At 40.1% G+C, this 24,903-nt stretch overlaps 2 protein-coding genes across 3 annotated transcripts; both read right to left on the bottom strand.

The window, feature by feature from the left end:
- Window positions 1-7: 7 nt before the first annotated feature.
- plekhg6 (pleckstrin homology domain containing, family G (with RhoGef domain) member 6) lies at window positions 8-17,960 on the bottom strand. Its single transcript, XM_026185475.1, has 15 exons — window positions 17,898-17,960; window positions 13,265-13,469; window positions 12,605-12,733; window positions 12,170-12,307; window positions 11,665-11,760; window positions 11,507-11,557; window positions 11,078-11,227; window positions 9,021-9,131; window positions 6,917-7,066; window positions 6,659-6,793; window positions 6,009-6,128; window positions 5,765-5,897; window positions 5,553-5,668; window positions 2,639-4,107; window positions 8-668 (listed from the first exon to the last, which is right to left on the bottom strand). The coding sequence occupies exons 1-15, from the start codon at window positions 17,915-17,917 to the stop codon at window positions 491-493; spliced, it is 3,201 nt and encodes a 1,066-aa protein (XP_026041260.1). The 5' UTR covers window positions 17,918-17,960; the 3' UTR covers window positions 8-490.
- A 576-nt stretch (window positions 17,961-18,536) lies between these two features.
- On the bottom strand, window positions 18,537-24,672 carry tnfrsf1a (tumor necrosis factor receptor superfamily, member 1a). Of its 2 annotated transcripts, none has more exons than XM_026185473.1 (10): window positions 24,445-24,672; window positions 23,059-23,260; window positions 22,850-22,964; window positions 22,616-22,741; window positions 22,341-22,496; window positions 22,169-22,247; window positions 21,401-21,444; window positions 20,997-21,184; window positions 20,792-20,906; window positions 18,537-20,685 (listed from the first exon to the last, which is right to left on the bottom strand). In XM_026185473.1, exons 2-10 carry the CDS (start codon window positions 23,125-23,127, stop codon window positions 20,396-20,398), a joined length of 1,182 nt encoding a protein of 393 aa, XP_026041258.1. In that variant the 5' UTR covers window positions 23,128-23,260; window positions 24,445-24,672; the 3' UTR covers window positions 18,537-20,395. The 2 variants fall into 2 exon arrangements, with proteins under 2 accessions (XP_026041258.1, XP_026041257.1); XM_026185472.1 differs by having other exon boundaries at window positions 20,792-20,909; window positions 24,445-24,669.
- Between the last annotated feature and the right edge of the window lie 231 nt (window positions 24,673-24,903).

Genomic DNA, 24,903 nt, shown 5'->3' with positions numbered 1-24,903 from the left:
AAGAGCATTTAACAGAAATACATCGATTTTTGTTTATTACACGTATGCACAGTCGAATTATTGTTGGTCAGTGGCAGAGAACTATTGGTGCTCGTATAAATAAAATACACAGCAACTTAGAAAACAAGTTTCAGTATTTACATCAAACACTAGCTCTATAAACCAAACACTGACTACATTTATCGCTATTTTACATTCACTTCAGAATAATTAATGGTCCAAAATTCAGACAGTGAGGACCGATGTGCTACAAATAAAATATTTGTGCAAAGAAGTATCTTTTGTAAATCTCCTTTCCCTCCTTAGGTTGCTTCAACTTTTTATAAAAAGTCTACCATCCTTGTCAATTCATCGCTCTGAAATTAAGATCCACATCCATCTTCTTGCTCCGACAGTTTTTAGCCAACCCACTGCGACTGACCTCAGCTAGCTGGCTGGCAGTTTAGCGCTGAAACCACTCTGTGGCTACAGCTGCAATGCCGCTTTCACGCTACACCTGGCTGCACTCGCCATCTTCTTGCTCCGACAGTTCGCTGATACCACACAAGGCCAAAGATTGGTTGATTTCCTCCAGAAAACCATTTGTGGAAGGACGTAAATGATCATTAACTTCTTCGTCATCAAAGCACCAGCCGGGCCAATCCACATTTACACCTTCTGCAAACACACTGAAAGGGGGAAACAGAAGGTCAAAGGTCATCATTCTTTCAACATTTACCGGGTCACAATCAGGTGACCCCTTAAAGAGCTTTTAGTCTACCTCAAGTCGGATGATGCATTTTTAATAAGCACATATATATAAAGCAATGTGCTTTCAGTGACAACATTAAAGATAAACATGCAGAATGTCCATGTTTACCATTATGTTGCTTTTAGTACAACATATTTATTGATGCTTTAAGGTGCACATCGCTCCGAGTGTAAAGCTGTGTAAACACAGGCTTAAAGTGTTAACTGAGTCTATAAAAAGATTAAAATTACATTTTATATTACTAATTTGACTCTGAAGAGTTGCAACTAATGTTACTAAACTGATGTAGAGGAGGCTATTTTAATTAACGGCGTAGTGAAGAAGAAGTTCAAAATAGTAAAAACAAAAACACAGTAAAAGTAACTCTATACTTCAGTACTTATATCTCTGTTTTCTATAGCATGTAGAATGATATATTAATACATATTATATAGATATTATATGTTACATAATACCTGTTATAATGTATAATGCATAAGCATTATGTATAATGTTATGTATAAAGATCCACAGTTTTCAATATTGTAAGAACACTAAATTAGAATGAATGTTCCAACAATAATTGAGGAATTATACATACTTTTTACTAACCAAAAGAACAATATTTAAATTTAGAAAAAAGTAAATAAAGATATTTTAGGAGTGCTGCTGACTCCGGCATAAAAAACGAACTTTAAAACAAGAAAAATGTTTTTTTTTCTCAGTGTTTTGTGAGAAAGAAATTTGCTTCATTATTATTCATTATGTTAATCAAAACCTAAGCGTGCTTATAGCACATTGAGGTTAGAGACAGTAACATTTCCACTGTAACAGAACGGTCTATTTGTTACCAGCCTACACCTCACTGAAAACTCATTTAAAGATTAGAAGCTTTATGGGCTTAAAGATATATTTAAAAGTGATGCGTGCTAACTCTGTCCACTATTTTAAGTCAGTGAGTTTTTTTAGTTAAATGTCTGATCTGCACTACAGCGTAAACTATTTGCTTCAACTCAGTCTGTCAGTATGTGGGGCACATGAGAGAAAGCAACCCACTCGACCCCACTGTGGTCTTTACTGTGGTAAGTGCAGTATGCAGCAGAAATCAGCAGCAATGCAAAGCATTATGAAGATACAAATACTGTAATACCACAAGTGACTTCAAATGTCAATGGAAATTTTAATGTAACAAATCTTCTTTGAACATTATGGAAAACTGTGGCTTTTAAGGCTCAATTTGCTCTGTTTCATCTTGATAACTTAGCTATTCTGAGGAAAGCTTTTATACCCATAACGATCTAAAGATAAAATATGTAATATGTAAATCTTTTGAGTTGATATGATAGGTGCATGTTTTCTCTGATTGTTGTCTGTGTGTGACAGTAAATGTTCAGGGCTGTTGTTTTACATGTATTCCTTATGTCTTTATTCTTAGAGGATGAAAATCACTTGCCTGGCAGTAATCACTTGTTTTTAAATGTTCAGTAGTCCTGGTAGTGCTTGTTTACAGCTCTGTGTTTATTCTCGGACTCTACTAGAGTAGCTTTGCATGATTCACAGTTCAAAAATTTATCTTGTAATGGGCTTTGTTCCAGCCTCAGGCTGAAATAAGCCAGCTTTCTTCTCATTAATGCCTCTAAAAAATAAAAGTTTTCTGAACAGCAGGTGGGTGGGGTGCACGCTCTTACAGTCAGTGCAGTGTGCCTGAGAAGACCATATTAGGGATATGGCCCCTCTTTGACGTCATTCGTAGGTTGAAACGAACATTTAGAGCGAAACAAAAGCCTGAGCTTTTCATTTGCGGGGATTAGATAAATGACAGAAAATGGAGGAGGATAAAAGGTCCCTTTTAAATAAAATGTGAATAAGAATGAAAACAAAGGGAACTTATCACTGCCATATACTGACCTGTTCCCCTGCTCATCTTCATCTCCATCTACCAGCTGCTCCTTCCATCCTTGACTCACGCTGAGGGCCTTGGGTCTTGCTACTTCCACTTCCTCCAAGTCTGTGTCTCTGTCTCCATCACTGCGTGACGGCGAAGATGTGGCAGAAAATGAGGGAGAAGGAGAAGGGTATCTTGACCTCAGAGTTGTTGTTTTTAAATTTCTGTCTTTTTTAAATCCTCCTCTCCCCCTGTCTCTGTCTTTCGCTCTTTCTAAAAGGCCCTCCAGTCGTGAGGAATGTTCATCGTCTGTTTGGGGTGGCGTGTGTAAGCTACTGGGGCGAAGTTTGGCTTTTCCTTTTGGTTTCATGTTGGAAACAGAAGAACTTCTGTGGGTTTTTATTTTGGGCTTTTTGTTTTCCAACTTCCTGTCAGGCAGCTCAGATTCAGAGAAGGCTTGGGGATCAGAAAAGACTCTATCATTCCAAAACGTGTCTGGGTTTGACTTCAGGGTGCCCAGTTTGAGTGTCTGCTGTGGATCAGATTGGCAGGGCATGTAGATAGGAAGAGAGTTTCTTTTCAGCTTTGGGTTGTAGTCTGAGCCAAAATTAGAGGAAGAGTAGTTGTTTGAAGCAGCCCCAGTTTTTTCCAAACTCTGAAAAAACTCCTTAGATGTGCGAAAAGTGGCTGGATTTGTGCTGACTGGTCTCCTCCGTTGTATCCCAGGAGACTTTATATTTCTGGAGACCCACGCCTGTTGAGGTGTCTTAGTGTCTCCAAACAGACTGCCACTGGAATTTCTCCCTGCGTCCTGGTTCACGGAGAGGGAATCTGAGTCTTTTCTTGTTAATATTTCTTGTTGAGTCTGCTGTCTTAAAAACTCAGGTCCCTTCATTATTATCGGTTGATAATTAGATTGTAAAGTGTCATCTTCATTTGTTGGGTAGTCAACATCTGGGAGTTCACCTGGTAAAAAACTGTATTTTCTTACGGTGTTGTGTTTTAATGGCAGTGCAGCACTTGTGAGAGAATCCAGAGGAGGGAAAGACTGTCTCAAAGTCATGCTCTGCTCCTCTGTCATCTGAGATTCAACAATTCTGTCTTCATCCTCCCCCTGGTTTCCACTTTGATCATGTCTCACTCCCAATTCTATCCATTCATGTCCCCTGAAAGCCGGTGAACGCCTCTTGCGCCCGATTTTGTCCTCAGTGTTATTGGGCTCTGTGCACCAAAAAGGTAACTCACTTTTATTAGTGGTCATCTCATCTGGAGATTGATACGGTTCTGGCTCTGCCAACCCATTTATCAAGTTAGAGATAAAAGTATCATCAGTGGATTCGTCCATCGAGGTCTCCATTCCTGGCTGTGCAACAGGTTGTTCTTCTGTCTCCACATCGTCTGTCTTTGCTTCTTTAACAGGGTTTTCATTTTGCTGGTTTGTCTCTGTCTCCTGTCTGTGGTGCTCTGCCTCTCTCAACTGCCTCAGTGTTTCCTAACAAACCATCCAAAGAAAAAAAGTGACTCAACTGGTTCACACATAAAAACACCCATTTACCACCTACTGGTTCCACACATTTCCACCAAAATGTTGAAAGTACTGCCGTCACGCTCTAACGAAGGAGCTACGACATGAAATTAATAAATGGCTTGCAAATGCAGCCCACAGATTCTATCTGCCATTCATTTTTACATGAAGTACCCCAAGTTCTACTAGCAATACTATGTCAATACTATGTTTTAGATGTTTTATGAAACTGGATTGAATTGTGGGCGGGTACTGAAAAGGCACCTTTGAAAATAAAAGCCTATTTTAAATTCTTAATTTCTTTTACTGGACTTTCTCAAGATAAAATTTAACCAGGATCTGCAGTTTGGGACAAATCTCCCCGTTTGGGGCAGTACAAAAAAATCAGGCAGTCTTGTAAAGTTTTTCGCAGGACTTAAAATGAATTTTTTTTATCAAAAAACAAATGCTAGATAGACCAAATATGACAAGTTGTGCAACAAAAATGAAAATATCCGTGGATATATCAGTGAAAATATCACATCAACACAAGCCAAATTCAGGAGGTTCAGGATCGGACTCTAATCATAACTGAAAAAAAAATAATTTTGTTATATATATGCATATTTTTAATTTTTGGAGCCAACTTTGCAGATAGTCTGATAACTCAGATTTAGTTCAAAATATATTGGAAGGCATTAAAAACACAACAATGTGCTGCACAGTCACTTCACATGCCGGCCTTTTTCCACTGCTCTACATACCACTGACATAGACTGGCTATCAACAAGAACATCCGCTTAAGCTGAGACAAAACATAACTCAAGTGCACAATGATACATTTCCACTGAGAAGATGGAAAATTATGCAAAGCAGGACAGTAAAAAGTAGGCATGCATTCTTGCAGCTTTCTGTTCTAACAGGTGACGACAAAGTAACTTTTATCCATCCTTCCTTTTATCCCCAGTGTACAGCAGCTGAGCTGTTCTGGTCCCCTCCCCAATTGGACCAGTAGTGACATGTTTAGTTTTCCTTAAACAGCTGGCTGCCTGAGTAGTGTCCAAAAATGATATGGGTTTCTCTGCTAACAAGGCCAGGGATGGAGTTGCTCTCACTTCTGGAAATCTGGCAGAATTAAATATTTTTCTGGAGGAATTTAAAAAAAGATTCCAAAACATGACTATCCAGAGTCATGACTGAAAATAGGTCACTGAGCTTGTGTCTTATTTATATCAGTGTTAAAATAGCAACACTGTAACACTGAATGGCTGCAATAAGAAGATGCTTTTAAAGTTCTGTCAACTATGTGGGGTCTAAACCAAAACCTGACACTGTCATTCTCATAGCAAAGGGTATGGTGCTCTTACAGATAAAGTTTAAGCCAGACTACAAAGATTTCAAAATTTCTAATATTTTATTTTATTTTCTGATACCTTCGCTTGGTCGATGGTGGACACCCATATGGAGCAATTCTCTGAGGTGCTGGCGACAAGTATGACGACATTCATAGCACTCTGAAGCTCACCTACCTCCACAAGGAGAAATGAATCTGAGAGAAGCAGACAGACAGTTAGATTGTTCTTTTTATAATAATTAAGCTACATCCAAGTGTCTCGACTCTAGTCTAAAAGAAAGTGCTACACACAGCCATCTTTCAGTGGTATGCAGTACATCCTGTCGAGAGCCAGAGGAGGTCGAACCACCTTCAGCCGCTCTGTTTTCTTCTGGACTTTGGTGAGTAGAAGCACATCTGAGAAAAGCAGAGCCACCAACTCCAGCTACATCATACCAAGAAAAGGGGAAAAAATTAATAAATACAAAGTAATTTGTAGTAGTTTTGAGGAACGCAAATTAAAATCATAATAATTAAGTGCACAGTTTTTGCTCACTTTACTGTCTTTCCTGCCTCGAACCTTCAAGCTCTCCTCACGCAGCAGCTTGCGTACAACTTCAGAACCTACACCTTTGATGGGGCACGTTAGGTCAAACTTGCAGACTTCTCGGACATGCTGTCAATGAAATCAACCTCATGTAAATATCAAAAGCATTTCAAAAGAATAGAGGTAATATCTTTTTGAGTTTCCTGTTCACTACATTACACGCACTAGTGATTATAAACTCAACACTGACCTGCTGCATCTCACCAATATGTAACCCACTCTTGTGTGAATCCCACCATTTAGAAAACCACAACAATAAACTCAGTGCCCACAGAACTTAGTCATTACAGCACTTCGTGCTTTACATCCACAAAACAAGGTAAACACAGATGTGACATCTAAGCTCTCGCATCTTTGAATTAAACTTTTTCTCTTCTCCAGATTTCAAGCCACACAAACATCAATGCACTTTTTATGTATAATGCACTGTGTAGACTTTATTGCAGTAAAACAAAAGTACACTTTCAACACAGAATGTCCTCTGGGCTTAAGAATGAAGTAAGTCTGTTTATTTTTTGTTGAAAGGTCAATCCATAAGCTACAAAATAACTCCAAAGAACAGAAAAAAGTGACAAAATGATGACAAAGATGTGTTTTACCCTGTCGATTTCCTCATTTAGTCCATCCACCTCATACCCATCCAACCTCTGAGCAGAGATGTTGAGTGCGTGTTGCTCATCTTTTAGTCGCAGGTAGTCATTGATACCTTCCAAAAATTTTTTTACACTGAACAACTGTACAGGGGAACAGACAAAGGAGGCCAGTGTGATGCAATGATTCACATATTGCATCTATAAAGGGAAAAACATTCTGTGGTGAATTTAAAAGGATTTTATTTAAAGGTATCTAATCCTCACCATGCCTCTGAGTGTGTGCTCCACAGGAGGGTCCTGAGTGTGTTTGAGCACAGCTTTGAGCAGCAGGGGATACTTTGTGATCCTCTGATGGGGTTTGGCCTGCATGTCTCCAAGACGCATCCGATCGCCCTGAGGATGATTCTCTACCCACTGGAAAGGACAAAAAAACACAAGAATATAAACTCAACTTGATGCTTTCAAAATAAAACTGATAGCCTGACAACCAAGTTTCTTAAAACTATCCAGTTAAGTTCAAGACTCATTGTAATAATGCAGAATTTGTGTAGTTTTGCCTTTGTACAGCACAACAGCGGATGTTACGTGACTAAACAGCAGGCATTCAACTTCAATTCAATGGGTTCAAGAAAAAAAATTAATTATTCAGCAATTTAGAAAAAATTTCTTTACGCATCTAGACAGAGTGACAAACAGTTTCATGGTCTGTTGTTATTTCTTCACAATGAAGCAGTCATAATATCTGCAAGTGATTCAAAGTTCCCAGTAATTTTGAATACGAGGCCCAAAGAGATGTGAGGGAAAGTGAAATAGATGTCACACAAGACATTGTGACAGAATTATTTCCACGTTTAAGACAAACAAGACCAACAACAACACAGCAACTAATCAGGTCATAAACATTGTCAAGGAGGTGGCTGCATCATTATCAACATCTACAATCAACAGACGCCTCCATGAGTGCAAATATAGCACATTTACAACAATGCGCAAACCACTGGGTACGCTCAAGAGCAGAAAGGACAGATTAGATTTTTCCATAAAACTACATATGCTACATATATCAGACTTATCCGAATGCTACAAAACCGATCGGGCAGGGCTTCACAGTGCAAATGGATAGTGACCCGAAGCAAACTGGAAAAGCAGTCCAAGAGTTTCTCAAGGCAAAGACACGACACGTTCTGCAATGGTCAAGTCAGTCACATCAAACAGAGCAGCTTTTCAGTTACTGAAGATAAAACGGAAGGCGGAAAAAAGAAAACCACAAACAGCAGCAACTGAATTTTGCTTCACTGAAGGCCTGGCAGAGCATCTCAGGGAAACAGCATTTAATGATGTCCATGGCTTCTACACTTTGTTAAACCCTTTGAATTACAGCAAGTCCTGCTGTACCACCACGAGTAATCGATGGAAGGAGCAGATTCAAAGAAAGTCAATTCAATCACATATTGATCATTTGATTAAAAACCCACTGTGGTGATGTGGAGAGACAGAATTGAAAAAAAAAACCTGTCTTTATCTAACGAATGCACTAATTATATATTTGATAAAATCATCGACTTCACAGTGATTAAACAAGAAGGTGAAGACAATTCACAGAAGTCTCTGATTTCTCTATAATTTTATTAATGAACTGCCAGAAGACTCTGTGACTGATATCAGAACCACCTCTAAAACCTTCTGAATGAAACTATAACTGGAAAAAGAAAAAAACCTTAAATGAGTTATTTTTGTTTTAACAGCCACACCCTCATTGCCCAGTAAGCGCCAGTTCTTGGTAAAGGAAGGCTTTAACTGTTAAACACAAGGTAGCACTAGCTGATTCTGCTGGAAATATCTACAAATATAGAACTGGTTTTAGTTTAAATATGATTATGTTCATCTAAAGGTACTTTCTGACTCGTCACAGCGATGTTTGTGATGATTCTGATTTTTTCGACACCAGACGTGACCATCCCCACAAGGATTTCGCTTCTTCTCTCAGGGACAAAGTGAGGATCGTTTGCCTGTTAGCCAAATATGTAAGAGGTGTTGTAGGTCACACTCTTCTTGCAGCCTCTTTTCCCATAAATCTTCTGCACAAATCTTTGTGAACTAGATATCTTTCACACCGCTGTTAAGGCTGAATCATTTGGAGAAGACGTTGGTGCCCGTCAGGAAGCAGCTCTAAGAAGTCGCCCACAAGCTTATGAAAACATTACAAACCACAAAACACAACCAATAGCAACTGAACTTTTAGTCAGTCATTAAAATGAATTACATTGAAATAATAACTGGGTTAGTGTGGGAGAGCAATTCTTTGATCTTCAGATGTATAGAATGCATGCACAGGCTGTATATGGATGTTACTGCTGCTTCACTGTACCTGGACGTAAGTGGAGAAATGTAGGTTGTTCTCCATCTGCCTGCGCGAGAATTCAAGATTGTCTTCCTCCTTCAGGCAGTATTCATGATAGGAAGAGAAGCGTTTATGAAACTGGGGGAAAAAAGAAAAGGATAAGTCCCCATAAAGTCACATCAGTATGTTTATCATTATTATTAACGATGCAGAGGTTAGCGCTAGCTTTAACGCCGCCATCTAGTTAAATATGCCTTTTTAACCCTTGGATACTTCACTTTGCTCCATTGTGACGCACATGAAGAGCTTCAAATTTCCCTGTTGCATGAACAGTTACGCCCATAGTTTGTTGGACAAAGACACCATTTCTTTGCAGTTTTGCCTCTGTACACCACCGCAGTGAATTATTACTCAAATAATAAACATGTGATTGAAGTGCAGACTTGGATACTTGGTTTAGTTTTATCTACAGTAACTGTAAAAGCTGCTGTTTCAGGTTGAGACCTGGTGACTGACTTGACCATTTCAGAATATCCCATTTCTTTGCTTTGAGAAACCCTCGGGTTGCTTTTTTTTAGTCCTCATCCTTTTGCAGTCTGATCAGTTTTACAACATATGGATGAATGCTGAGTACTGTTTAATCTGGCTACCTTGTTCTTCAGTATACCCAGCGGTTTGCACCTTGCTGTAAACCCTCTGCATTTAAATTCATCAAGGCGTCACTTGATTGTAGACGGTGACAATAGTACACCTACCTCCCCACAAGTGTTATTGACTCGGTTAGATGTTGTGAAGTTGTTTTTTCTTAATCATGGAAGTAATTCACTAATAATAATATACAGTAATAATATAAAAATGAGCATTATAAGATAATAACCTTGTCATCATGCACTTTAGTTATCTTCCTCGGTCTTTCTTTTGGTTGAGCTGAGCTGGTTCACATAGTCTTTATTTTTAAGACTGTACCTTCTTTACTTATTGGTTTATTTATCTGTCTTGGTTTTCTTTTCTTTTTCAGTCCAGTGATGACCTCCCTCACTTGCATCGACACCTCTTTGACTTTCGATGCTTTCTGGAGCAGTCTAATTTGTCCTTCCTGTTCTTGCGCATAACCAGCGGTTTGCATCTGGTTATAAACCTGTTTATTGTTCAAGAAGGCGTAGATCTTTATAATGATATCCCCCCTCACCCACTTCACTTACCCCCCCACCCACTTCACAAACTCCCCACCCTCATACTATGTTCTTGACTCGGTTAGTTGTTGTCTTAACTGTGGAAATAATTCTGTCATCATGCACTTTGCCATTTTCTTCTGTGGTCTTTCCGGTCTACTGTTTGTACTGTCGCTCTGATAAGTTTGTGTGGAGTTTTCAGTGACAGCCTCCCTCACTTGCACTGTCAACTTTGGGCCTTATATTTAAAATTATTTTGAAAAGCTTTAAAACAAAAACCCAGCACTTCAAAAATTGTGTCTGGTTCATTTGCCATGAAAGAACAAGCCAACAGATATCAGCTGGCCATAAAACTGTCCATCAGTCAGGTGTGCATTTTTACAAGTTTGTAAAAATGGAGGACTTTGTATACAAATGTCTGTAATGCCCCCAAAGAGTTTATGCAAGGTTTTTGCAAAACCCATAAATTAAAGCTCAGAGTCTGCTCTTCAATTGCATCTTAACTGCTTCATTTAAAATCCACTGTGATGGTGTACAGAGGCAAAACCACAAAAACTGTGTCTTTGTCCTAAAACAATATGCACATAAATTTATACAAGTAGGCCTAGAAAAATGGCAGAATATATAAACATATCCCAAGTGTTTCCACCTGCAGGACTACTTTTATGTATTACTTCATTGTACGTGAGTAAATGTGCTTATATGTCATACATCTGGTGGATGTTTTGTTCCAAAACAACGTGCAGAAAAGCAAACTCACGTGGAAACAAAACCTGTACCCACATAGAGGTGAAGCATGATGTAAGAGGTGCAAATGAAGGGGGGAGACTCTATAACTGACCGGTAATATAAACTGTCTGCACGTACAGTATCATTCAGACTGGAGGGGAGGGGGGGGGGGGGGGGACTTACCTGGAGACATCCAGGGTCTAACCTCATGGGGTCAAAGGGCTTGCCTGTTTTTCGCGCTTCCTGTAACATCGGATAAACCACCTCCTGCCAGAACTGCTGATGTTCTTCGAGGATGGAGGGGAGGTTGGAGAAAAGCTGCTCGGGGGTCACCTTTTAAAACAGGAAGTGCGACAAAAATAAAAACATGTGTTTAACTCCCCTGCTTTGCTATATTTTCCGACTTCTCAGTGGAAATGTGTTGTTGTGCTACATGTTCCACTTGCACTCGAGTTGTATTTTGCCTCATCTTAAGCGGATGTTCTCGTTGTTAATCAATCTATGTCAGTGGTAAGCAGAACAGCGGAAAATAAGTCCTGCAGGTGAAGTGACTGTGCAGCAAACTGTTGTGTTTTTAGTATTTAAATGATAATGCATGCTTTGCACACTGACCTCCTGGAGAAATCCTTTTTGGTGCAATTGGACAAGAGCCGCAATAACCAACTGTGGGAGGCAGACACAACTTTGTTATACATCCTGTTGAAACTCCCTTTCTCCGCTCTGAAACTTTAATGTAACTGACTGTAAGCAGCTAGAGAGTGACATCTTACGTCTTTTATAATAAGCAGCTTGTTGATGAATGTGAGTTCAGTATAGACAAACTCCCACAGCGCCTCCTGCTGGTGTCTCTGCATTTTTGACATTGTCTGAAAAGAGGAAGCAGAAGAAATGTCAGGGTCATCAGAAAGAATGTCAAATGTGCATATTGTGTAATGATTATTGCCATCAACGAGTCCCACAGCCAGAATAAGGCCAACAGAGTATCAGTTCCTCTATTACTGTTTGCCACCCCCACAGCCAACAGTTCACACGGGACACAAGCTCAATTGTTCCTGCCAGTAAAATGTGCTTTTATTTCCTAAAAAGGCACTGCATAAGAAGCATGTACAATGGCATGGTTTACTGAAATAAACAATTTGTGGACTTCATTTAGACCACATGAGAATAAACTACAGGATGTCAGGCCTTGGCCAATGAATTGATCTGTTTTGTTCTTTTAATTTGATTTGTTGGCAGTAAGAAAAAGAAATATATATATAACGATAGGGCCCGTACTGAATGAGACTGCACTATATCTGTCCAGCTCGTCTCCAGCGTGGTTCCCTGACTTTCCTCGTTCCATCGCCACCTGAGATCCTCTGACAGAGAGAAGGCCTCCAGGACTTGCTTCAACCCATCCAGTTGACTTCGCTCCTGGGAAGTTGTCATAAACCATGAGAATAAATAAATAACAAAGAAGAAGAAAATAATCAGGCAGGGAAATGAGGGGAAAATATGACGCTCTACTGAATCAGTCCTTCCTTAATAGAAATAGATGTTAGTTTTGGCCACAGGTACATCTAAAAGTATGACAGTGGAACAGAATGAACTGCACTGCTGCTGTGAATTTGGGCGTTTGAGTGGGCGTTTGAGTGGGCGGTTGCCTTTACAGCAAGTCTGTATCTGTTCCTTAGAAAACCAGTATGTAGTTTGATGAGCACAGCACAATACCTCAGACGCTTTGTCAGACACTCCCTGGCTGAACAGGACTTGTTTGAGTGCAGTTCTGGGTTTGGCTCCTGCAGAAGTTCCTTTACTCAGAGTTCCAAAGTCATTCGCGACCTTTTGCTTCGTTCGCCTCTGGAAGCACAAAAATGCAGCGGGACATGTGAGCATGTATGCACAAGAGAGGTTTGCAATGAAAATAAATGAACTGAAACAGTGTAACACACCTAGAACTGAATCTAAACTTAATGCACGGTACTTCGGTACAGAAGAAGTATTTTACAAGTCAAGGTTTTTGACATCTTAGTGAAAGTACAGGGATTTTTATCAATAAAACATTTAAATAGTCAAAGTAAGAGTGCTTCAAGTGCCAATTTATAATTTTCATAATGACATATTTTTAATATTTAAGTTGCATAAAGTGCTGATCTCTATAAAAATCAGTATAATGTATGAAAAATACTTCAACTGGTTTTAAATACTAAGTTGTCCAGAATAAGTCAATAAGCTGCAAAACAAAAAAGGAATAATGGGTTTCAGCCTATAAACATATACAAGAAAATTACCTTAATTAAAGTACTCAAGTAAATCTACTTAATTTAACCCCCACTGGTGCCAGAACAGTAGGCTTGCCCCATCCTTACAATTCTGTCCCACTCCACTTGCCTGATAGCCGATTGTGCTGTACTTGTGTTTGTCTGCTGCCCTCTTGTGGTGGATGTTTAGGTCTGCAGCTTTCCCGTCAACGACATCAGGCTCTCTGGTTTCCGTCTCCCTCTGCCTCTCTCCATCCACAGTCTGCAGCACCGTTTCTTCCATTGGTGATTCACTCCCCCCTCCGTTGTTTACATGCTGTGCGTTTGGGATAAGGCTAAAGAGGAGCACACAGAGTTACTCAGTGCCATTATAAAGTGTGTGATGACTTCTTCAAAAAGAAAACAGTCCTTTCACAGGACTTTTATTAGGACTTTTTTTTAAATCCAATGAGTAAATGCACATCAGACTCACAACCTAGATATAATGATAAACTGAATTATCATTAAACTCAGTGACAAGCTCCAGATCATTCATGGCAAATCCCACTTTAAAAATACTTTTCAGGATTCCCATCAGTGACACAGTTTGAGTGTAAGCAATCAGTCCAAATGAACAGCTAACAGTCCAACATAAATGCACAGCAAAAGGTACGCCATTTAGAGCCTTGTTTCATTTTAAATAGTCTTAAAAAAATACGTAAAATTAAGAAAACTCAATACATGTCAGAACTTATAATTGTGTTCATTTATTTAAAGATTTAATTTAACTTAAACAATTTAAGTTTATTTAAGTGTCGTTCTGGTCTGCTGCTCGCCGCCCTCGCAGGAACCCTGATTGGGCTGTCAACCATCAATCTCTAGCCCACCTGCCCAAGGCGCCCACCGCGATTAGCAAAAAAGAAAATACTCCACTCAACTTCGGTCTTCTAAACATTCGTTCATTGACGAGTAAGGGACCTCTCATCCAAGACCTCCTATCTGACCGTAAGTTTGACTTTTTCTGCTTAACTGAAACCTGGCAACAACCTGATGACTTTTCTCAGCTAAATGAATCTACTCCTCTGGGGTTTGTTTACTTTTCCAAACCCCGCTGCTCAGGTCGTGGGGGTGGTCTCGCGATCTTTTTTCACCAGCACTTGAAAGTCCTGTCAGTTAATGTTGATTCCTTTAGTTCTCTAGAGGTCCTTGCATGTGAGCTGACTGGACCCATTCCCACCATCATAGCTACTGTATACCTCCCCCCCCCAAACCTAACCCTGTCTTCCTCAGTGACTTTGTTAATTTACTAACCCATTTTTCATCTCTCTCCCCAAATGTGATCTTGGAGGGAGATTTCAAAGTTCACGTGGACAATAATGACCTTCTGCTCACCAGAGACTTTTCCTCCTGTCTCGAAGGCTCTGAATTTAAGCAATTTATCGACTTTCCCACTCACTCTAAAGGACACACCCTGGACTTGGTCTGTTGTTCTGGTCTTACTCCCTCGAATCTTTCTGCTACTGAAATCCCCATAACTGACCACTTCCTCCTTTCATTTAACCTCACTCTGTGCTGCTCTTCTACCAAGCCAACTGGTCTCATCTCGTTCCGCAACATCAAGAACATTGATATGGACATTCTCACTACCAGTTTGGACAATGTTCAGATTCCGGACTTCTATTCTACTCCTGATGATTTGTTGTTATATTATAATAATTGTCTATGCACTGTCCTTGATTCTCTGGCTCCTGTAAAAACCCACTCTGTTTCCTTCGCTCGCTCTGCTCCCTGGTTTACCTCTGACCTCCGAGCTCTGAAGGCCAAAGCTCGGCAGCTAGAGCGTAAATATAAGAAATCTGGTTTAACTGTTGATTCAGAAATCTATAAATATCACGTACTTCAGTATAAAGACTCCATCAGCAAGGCCAAACAAAGCTTCTACTCTGGTATTATCAGTTCTTATGAGGGTAATGCAAGGACTCTGTTTTCAGTTCTCAACAAACTAATTCAACCCCCCAATGCTTTACCACCGCACTTCTATTCCTCTGAAACCTGCAACTCCTTGATGCTGTTCTGGACTACGAAAATCAATAACATCCACCAGCAACTCAGATCAAATGTTGTGTCTGCGCCCTCTCCAGAACCTTTTCTCCTTTTTGAGCCATTTTCCACTTTTCATCTTCCAGATTTATCTGATATTTCCGAGTTCATATGTAAATCAAAGCCTGCCACATGTCATCTTGACCCCATGCCCACAGGGCTTGTGAAATCCTGCCTCTCTTCTTTACTCCCACTCATCTCTGCTATCATTCACTCTTCTCTCACCACCGATATCGTTCCCTCCTTATTCAAGACTGCTCCAGTCACCCCTATACTGAAAAACCCTTCTTTAGATCCTAACAACTTTAACAAACTCCGTCAGATTTCCAATCTACCCTTCATTTCTAAGATACTCGAAAAAGTGGTTGCAGGTCAACTTCATTTACACCTGGTTAATAATAACATCTACGAGAGATTTCAATCTGGTTTTCGCTCATATCACAGTACAGAAATTGCTTTACTTAAAGTCACTAACGATCTTCTAATCGGAGCTGACTCTGGTCTTCTCACCATTCTCGTCCTTTTAGATCTGAGCTCAGCCTTCAACACCATTTCTCACTCTGTCCTTCTAAGCAGACTTTCCTCTCTCGGCATCTCTGACACACCCCTCGCCTGGTTTCAATCATATCTCCTCGACCGTTCCCAGTTTATTCAACTAAGATCATTCCGCTCTCGTCTATTCCTTGTCCCCTCTGGTGTACCACAAGGCTCAGTTTTAGGCCCTCTTCTCTTCATAATATACATCCTCCCTCTAGGTACAATTTTCCGCAAATTTGATCTTCAGTTTCACTGTTTTGCTGATGACACCCAGTTATATCTCTCTTGCAAACCTGATTCCTCCCTCCCACCTTCCTCCCTTTCAGAATGTCTATCCGAGTTAAAATCCTGGTTTGCCTCTAATTTTCTAAAGCTCAATGAGGATAAAACTGAGATCCTCCTTATTGGCACCAAATCCAACCTTTTGAAGGCGAACCATTTCTCACTCACCATCGATAACTCCACAGTTTTCCCCTCTCCTCAGGTTAAGAGCCTTGGTGTCATCCTAGACAGTTCACTTTCCTATAAATCTCACATCAATAATCTCACCCGTTCTGCCTACTTCCATCTACATAACATTTACAGATTGCTTCCTTCTCTTTCCATCCAGTCTACGTCCATTCTTGTCCACAGTCTTGTTACCTCCCGTATTGACTACTGCAGTTCTCTTTTGCATGGTCTCCCCCAAAAATCCCTCCATAAGCTTCAACTGGTTCAGAACTCTGCTGCTCGCATTACTACCAGAACCCCCTCCTACCAGCACATCACCCCTGTTCTTCGGGAACTTCACTGGCTCCCTGTGAAATTCCAGATAATATTCAAACTTCTTCTGGTCACCTTCAAGGCCATTCATAACCTCGCTCCTCCTTACCTTTCTGACCTGTTAACCACTACCTGTTCTGCCCGTTCACTTCGATCTTCTTCTTCTATCCAGCTTGCTGTACCTTCCTTCCGCCTCACCACCATGGGAAGCAGAGCTTTCAGCTGCTCTGCTCCCAGGCTGTGGAACTCTCTGCCCCCAGAAATAAGAAACATTGGTTCTCTCCCCCAACTCAAAACTCATCTGTTCAAATCTGCATATTCACTGTGAATCCACTGTTTGTTAATTTTATCTTGTGCTTTTGTTTTATTGTTCTTATTCTGCCATTGTTTTACTAAATGTTTTATCCTATTGTAAAGTGTCCTTGAGTGACTTGAAAGGCTCTCATAAATAAAATGTATTATTATTATTATTAAGACACATGGCAGATTTAATGACAAACGTATTTACTTCCAATAAAAAAGATTAAATAAGCAGGACAGTCACAAAAAAAAAAGACCAGATGACAAAACCAGTCAAATACACGTGAGCTCCTGTCTGAAGTGAGCGATGCTCTAATACTGACCCACATTCTGACTTTAAAGGATCAGAGTGACACGGCGAATACCAGCAGTGAGCCGTCTGAACAGACTGCTGATCGCACTGATTAAAACAGGACACCAGCAGTTTTTAATGACTCCAGGTGTCGTTACACAGCTGTGCGGGTCAGGGTGTCACACCTGGACTTATCTGTCATTATTTCTACCTTGTAACATTTCCTGCAGTAGCTTAAGCCCCCACTCCCCACTGCACCATTTACAGCTGTAGCCTGCGGTGTCATTGTTACACTGCCAGGATTAAAGCTTCAGGTGTGTTTTACATTAACACTTTTACTAGGATTCCTACTCTCATTTGGACAGTCTGAGAAAGTATCGTAAAAGCAAAGATTCTCACACGAGCAAACAGATTCAGTACACCGCACGCATCTGCTGTCACTCTACTGTCAAACATCAGCGCACTGACTCAAGTGCTTTCATCACCATGTCATACTTGTTTACAATCACTGCCTATATCCTACTGTAACTCAGTGATCAGTGAATTATAATTATATCGGAATTACAGCACTGGATCTTCTTTAAAACATGATGATTAGTCAATAAAGACAAGCATGTTGGTAATTTTATAACTTCAGCAAGCCAACAAATCAAATCAGAGTCCGTGAATCTACACATGAGCTCTGACGTGTCAGGGCCTTGCTGTGGTCAACACATAAAACAAACTGTTCCTTCAAAGCAGTGTCTACCCTTTAACCAACAGCTGTTTTAACAGATAAAATCATAAAGTTTACCTGGACTTGGCTGAATCCATTTTGTTTCACAGAGTCATCTTTGGTTTCTGTTAGCTTTCTCCACCTCCTTTCTTTCTAGCTTGCTTGTCCCTCCCTCCCTACTCTTTTCATCTGCACCCCTTCCTTCTGCAACTGGCCTGACAGGAACGACTGGATTCTGCAGTCAACAAATCAGCACTGAGGGTTGGTTAATGTGTCGCAGTTAAGGTGCTTAGTGAAGCGGAGGTGGTGCCTTGCTTCTTTGAAGGTGATCTGTTTTGTTGTTTCTTGTCAATCAGGATTATTGATCACCCCGAACAACCAGGAAAGTTTAAAAACAGCAGCAGAGTGTGTGCGTGTTCGTTCAGCTATTCATTATATGAGAAACCAATAAGGGATACAGAGACGAGATTCAGTGTTTTATATTGTATGCACAGGGAGTTATGGGGAAGAGGTCTAGGCAAAGGAATGTAGCTAAAGAAATAGAATTTTTATAAAACTATCAGGTTAGGTTAAAGCAAAACGTCCTTCCATTTAAAGCCACAGAAAGATAACATTTCGTGTTAATGATTAAAGCCCCGTTGGAATGCAGACTGGCAGCGTGCCTGCAGTGAAATATGCACAATTACATTTTTCACACATGTAACTCAGACACACAGAGAAAGAGACATGACACATTTATTAAAACTTGAGTTTTACATTTGATTGATGCGCAACATTGATTGACAATCATCATCCAGTCGGTAAATATTTTTGTTTTAAGTATAAAACCATTTGAAAATACACTTTTCAATTCAAATGTTACTGATTGCTATGTGAATCTGCACGGTGAAACAACTGTATTATAAAAGTCGCTCAGCTGAGAGACACTGGGAACAGGTGTGTCCTCTTTTCTATAGCAGTATGAATAATGCTTGCATGATAGGGTTTCATTGAAAGCTTATCATTGAATGTGGCAGCAGTCAGCCCTACTGTAAGTAGGAACCACAAAGTTTCCAATACAATTTCAGTGGTCCTCAACTGCAAGGTGGGCCTCCCTGTGTGGGTGCAGCACCAGAGGAAGAACATGCACAATCAAGGGGTAAAAAGCTTGTCAGTATTACTGTGCTGACCTTCATATGACTGAAATTCAACTAGAATCTCTGTCCCTCTTTTTTTAAGTTCCTTCCTCATCAATGTTAATGAGTGACAGAAACCGTGCACGAGCTCTTGCAAGGGAAAGGAGGTGGGGGTGGGGGTGGGGGTGGGGGGGGGGGGGGGGGTTGATAAATTGATTTTTAAGTTGAAGCATGCCACAGAATGTTTGTGAACCACTGTCCTATTAAAACATTACCTGTTAACTCAACGGTACCGGGATTAAATACACCACTTCCCTCTAGAAAGAAATACATGTTTTGCAATAATAAGTTTAACTTGTAACTATTTTTTAATTGCAACTATTTACAATAAAAAAAAAATGGGTAGCTTAAGTTAAACACACTAGTAAAGTAGATACATTTGACTCCCCTAAAAGTTAATAAAACTACATAGAAATGCATACGGTACAAAATGCATCAACCATTTTAAGAGACTTGTCATAGTGATAATAAAGAAATAACACATTGGTTAAGGTGCATTCAGACTGCAAGATTTTAGCAGGAAAAAGCTTTAGCAGGATATTAAGTTTGAGGTATGCCGATCGCACAGTGATAACGCCTCCTGAATCCTACGCTACAACGAATGAGTGCAATTTCTCCACCACTCTTCCATCGTACGTGCCAACATTTACCTGGCATGACTCAACTAGACCTTCTTTTGGAATCTCAAACATTTCTTTTTGCATGTTTTACCTCAAAATCTATTTGTCTGCTTTGGCATTTCTACAATTGCACCATCACATTGTCTCACGCTACACTTACATTGCTCATTTTGGGTTTGTTTGTTTTTTAAGTTGTCAGATTTGTTCCTGAGGCTACTTTTGGTCACAAAACTGTCTCAACGCCCAACTTGGGACTTCTCTACTGGTGCAGCGTAGGACTGTCATTCTAGAGCCAGAGGAACAACTAGCCTTTAACACTGGTCATGTTAATGAATGTCTGCGTCTTTGGGAAATATAGTTTGCTTTGGGGAGTATAGCTTGGCTTGGTTTAAAGGTACAAAATAGCTGTAGGATTATATATAATGTGAAGAGAGTAGCATCAGTCTTCTCAGATATTGCTCAGCAATAAAGAAATAATCCTGGTTTTCAAAATGTAAAAAACTACTCATTGTAAAAAGCTCTTTGAAAATGATCTGAATGCAAACGTTTTCTGCGACGCTTTCAGCCATTTGTTCATTTGTTCTTAGTTGTTTCTTTCCGTCATCTCGCTGTGTGATTGTCAAAGAAGGACCCAAAGTCTTCAGTCTCATATGTGTACTGTGAAATAAAGCTGCTGCTTTTGTTGTAGCACCAGGCCAGTTTGGCATCCACGATTGAGTCCTTAAAGCCAGCAATACTTGGGCTCATAAGCATTTTGTTCCTCTTGGCACGTTTTACAGAGTTACTGAATGCCATATTTTGTCTCCAGTTCCTCAGCTGCTTTCCCCAGGTGCATATTTCTTAGTTTTTCTAATAATTCATTGAACAGTGGCCTGTGCAGCATTCCACCTCGTCCTCCTCCACCTGAATGTAAGGCCCACACCCGCAGCATCTGGTAGTGAGCCTCCCGGCAGGATCGGTGATCCATCTCTGCTTGTTCAATCTCTGTATCAGTCACACCAAGACAACGCACCAGCTGCTTCACCTGCACCACAGGTACCAGATCCAGGACGGCATAGATCAGCTCAGAGACTGTTGGGGGGAGAAATGAATAGGGGTATTGAGCAAAAGCGATACAACTGAGCACTTTTTGTTGAAGCTTGCACACTGGACCTCTGATGAGGAGCTATACACTCACGATTGATTTCCAGCGGGACACAGTCAGGCAGTTTGGACGTCTCCATTTGGGCCACAGAAGTCTGAGGAACCTCTGTCACAATGGTCTCCAAATGTTCCTCACTCTTCACCAAGACCTGCTATAAAACAAGAGCAGATCCTATTTATTGTCTGCAGATTGTAGACCGAACTGAGAAAAGTAACGACCGGCAGTTAAATCAACGTACCTCACAAGATTCCTGGGAAGTGTCAGATCGCTGGGAGGACCGTAGTAGCCTTTTTTTGGTTTGTCGTTTCGTGATCACGTACGTCATTAAAACCACCGACACCATCAACACTAATATTCCAGCTCCAGCTCCAGCAATTATACTGACAAAAGAGTCCGATTCATTGGGCGTATTTTCTTTTGAAGTAGCTAGAGAGTTACAGAAAAAAAAATAGATCCATATTAAAACATAAGAAAAGAAAATGTACAGAAAATGTAAAGTTTTACTGGAGTTGAGAATTGAAAAAACATACATTATGTCTTAGTCAACAAAATTATTAATAATATTATAATATGCTTAAGTACATCTATGATTATTCTATTTGCTCACTCTTTTGTGAGAAAGAGGGCCTGGTTGGTGCTCACCTATTGTGGGTTTTGAACACAAGTGGTTGCACTGAGGAGAGCAACTGTGGAGAAGAGAGAACACTTTTCATAACACGGACGAGGAAGTAGCACATCTTAAAGAGGAAACGATTCACATGACAGCCAAGATGCCTTTTTTACATCATCATATGAATTCAAGCAATTTCATTTTCACACTTTCAGTACTGTTTCAAAGTTACCACTAAGCAAGTAATTAGTGTTGAATTAACACTTATTCAGCTGTCACAATCACTACTAATTGCTACATTTATTTGTTAGAAAGAATGTAGCTCGGGATTGTTGAAAGTACGGGCAGCAAGTTCCCTTGGGCTCTCAGGTTTTTTCCCATGATAAATACCACTGTACCTATCCACATGCTAAATTATTAACTAACACAAAATGTGGGTTGCCATGATTTTTACATTCATAATTCTATTTTTTTAAGTATAAGACATCCACATAAGACATCTGTCTACATCGGCTTGACTCGAGTGTTTCTAAGACTTATAAACATTTACTTCCTCCCTGAGTGGGACAGACAGACCGTGTGTTTAACAAATGAGAACTTGTTCAGTGACTGTTCACATCTCAGGTTTTCATGTGTCATAACTTCTCTGTTGCCAACAAATGGAAAGACTGAGAAATGTGCTGAGAGTTTCAATTCTACAAACACACTTCCCCGTTAACATTTAAACAAACAATCCCAAACAGTGAAATAGGAACAATGCGCACACACACAAAGCTCACATACAACAGTCGTATGCTCACCTCTCGCACAGTTTGCACTTGCCGTTGTCTTTGTAGTAATTGTCCTTACATCTGCACACAGTGTTATTATCTGGTGTACCTGTGAACAGCAAGATTGTTTCTATTTAGACTCACATGAAGAAATGCATTATGGGCCATGACTTAGTGGGTACTGGAATAAGTTAAGGCTTACATTTCTGCATTTCCACTTCATCGGCTTTGCACGTTTTACATCTGCGACAATCAAAGGTTTCGCTGTCAATTCTAATCTTGTAATATCCATATTTACATCGACACTTAGTGTTCTGGTTTCCTAAACATGGCGACACCTGGATTTCATTCTTTAAAGCTGCAGAAAGGAACGCACACACACACAAAAGAAAATCAAGTAAGGCAAACCTGAAGCTGAAGATATACTTCTAAATCTAACATGTTAGACTGAGTCAGGAAAGGATAAAGTTGCTCTACCTTTGCAGGTTCTGCAAGGTAGGCAGTTGGGGGAGTAGTTCATAAATTCTAAGTACTGTCCTCCCGGACACTGTGTGCAGGTTGATCTCTCTTTGGGACCATGACATTTTTCTTGAAGCTTAAAACCTTAAAACAGGAAAATTACGTGTAAAAACAAAAAGTTAGCTTGATGATGTCTCAGATTATTTGCTTGTCACTGTGGATATATATGACATACAGTGGCTCATACAGTACCTGGACTGCATTTGTTGCAACATATTCCATCTTCAGTGTGAAACTCGTCAGGTTTACAGTTCTTATTAACTTCCTGTGACTCTGGTAACGATGCCAAAGTGGTGATGAACATGCACTAAAACAAAGAATTTACAATGAATATCCAAAGAGAAGTTCCCAACAAGGGAATTTCTCATTTCTTCATGCAGTGACCTTTAAGGTGTTCTCACCATCAGGCAAAGTAAGGTGCCAAAAGAGGCTTTTTTACTCCTCTGTCCTCTGTGCCGAAGGGCCTCCATAATCAAAATGACCCAAAGTCCACTAATTTGAGGAAGTGTAGTTGCATAGCATAGCTGCTGCACTCCATCAGCCCCCGATCCTCGCACTGGCCCCTTGGCTGCTGTGTAGGATTGCGGTCTGTTCTCTGGTCAGCTGAATGGTAATTAACAAAAAGGATTTTAGGAATAGGCACAGTACAAAAATCATAAAGCAGGATTTTGGCAGAGAGCAGAATGCATTTTAAAGCTCTAATCGCGTCAGCCGCTACCATGTTTGCTTGTGCACTTTAGAACTACTCATATGCTACAGTATTGTGTCATAACATTAAGACATACTGTGCTTTTATCAGGTGTTATGGTTGCATAAATGCTAAAAATGTGCTATTTAATCCAGTTGGTAGGTGAATGCTAGGCAACCAAATGACATCATAACATCTGATGATAGATAAGAACCCCGAGACCTGCCAAGTTTGGTTGCTCAACTCCTGATAACATAGAAGGAGTTTGCATAGAGATGTGGAGCATTATTAAAAATTATTTTTTACATTTAAATTAGCAGAAGTGAAACAAAGTGAACCCCGGGTTCACGTTGTGTCCATAGACTTGTATTGGACAGAAATTTTAAATAGATTAGATGAAATGGTATGTGTGGTAGAGGTTGAATTATCAGAAGTGGTTTTCCCAGCATGGTGAGAAGATTAAACGAAACTCTCTCCAAGCCGCTGCACAGGTAATAATTTATCTCATTTATCTCACAAATGTAACGCCACAGGTATACGGATATGTAACGCGTGCGGGGGCTGAGGCTGCAAATGTTTTCGCCTGGATTTTTTATTAAAGCTGACTATTAGCAGAGCGGTGCTTTATACAATCCTACACATAATACTGCACATTATGCATCTTCTCCCGTTAACAAGCCCTTAATTCAATGAATTTAAACACCTTAAAGAGGACGAGTTTGGGTGTGACTACTGTGAAGACAGTGTGATCCCTAAAGAAATAATTCACAGAGAGACTGATTTTGTGCTCAGTAAACGAAGGTCGCATATCTGCGCCACTTGTTTGGGCAGCTTCCCTCTTCGCTTCCCTGTCGCGGTCAAAGGCTGAGATTAGAAACTTTTTCGAGTGTTTTTAAGCGCACAAAAACTCGACGTGTCTTATTTTTACGTATTTACAGATTACACTGACGTGTTTGAGAACTTAACCTGCACTTTTCATTTAACTTTTTTCTTGTCACTGGTTTCGATTTAACTACCCACCACACAAACGCCCACCACAGTCTGATATGAATCGCTCCTTCCCACAGACACACTGCTTAGATATTTAACTGTCACTTACCTGGACGACCACCGTCACTCTGAGGAATATTTCTTAACCTCAGCTCCTTGCGTGGAAATCGGCATTTCAGTTACTGAAGTACACATATATATTTTAGAGAAAGCAGCGCGACAGAACTGCTGCTGCCCAGTCTCTGAAGAGGGGAGGCGGTCTCAAACGGGAAATGCTGTGACGCGCACGTTTCACAGGAATTAGTTTCACAGGCAAACTGGCAAAACTGCACCTGAGGTTCAAAAACACAACAAACCTGTAGGAAAGCCGTTAAACCAGCAGACAAGTCAACTTCAGTTCAATAAGGACAATAACAAGAATCATAAAACACTTGGGATGTGGAGCTATCTGTAAATAAAAGCACACTACGATCATTTTCAGCTTTTTAAAAAAAATGAATTGGAAATTTCTACATTAAAAAAAGATATTAAATTAAATTTTAGACTATATATGCACAGATATCTAAGG

Source organism: Astatotilapia calliptera, chromosome 11, assembly GCF_900246225.1.
Source record: "Astatotilapia calliptera chromosome 11, fAstCal1.2, whole genome shotgun sequence".
Classification (NCBI taxonomy): domain Eukaryota; kingdom Metazoa; phylum Chordata; class Actinopteri; order Cichliformes; family Cichlidae; genus Astatotilapia; species Astatotilapia calliptera.
The sequence above is the reverse complement of the archived record's forward strand: the minus strand, read 5'-3'. Positions and strand labels throughout refer to the sequence as shown.

Excerpts from the sequence above, each read along its gene's own strand:
- plekhg6 (XM_026185475.1), bottom strand. The coding sequence starts at position 17,917 with ATGGATTCAGCCAAGTCCAG. Across the intron at positions 11,558-11,664 it reads AGCTGCTTATTATAAAAGAC|TTGGTTATTGCGGCTCTTGT; the intron begins GTAAGATGTCAC and ends TGCCTCCCACAG. Across the intron at positions 4,108-5,552 it reads CCACCATCGACCAAGCGAAG|GAAACACTGAGGCAGTTGAG; the intron begins GTATCAGAAAAT and ends ATGGTTTGTTAG.
- tnfrsf1a (XM_026185472.1), bottom strand. The coding sequence starts at position 23,127 with ATGGAGGCCCTTCGGCACAGAGGACAGAGGAGTAAAAAAGCCTCTTTT. Across the intron at positions 22,742-22,849 it reads TTGCAACAAATGCAGTCCAG|GTTTTAAGCTTCAAGAAAAA; the intron begins GTACTGTATGAG and ends TCCTGTTTTAAG. Across the intron at positions 21,445-22,168 it reads AAGTGCAAACTGTGCGAGAG|TTGCTCTCCTCAGTGCAACC; the intron begins GTGAGCATACGA and ends TCTTCTCCACAG.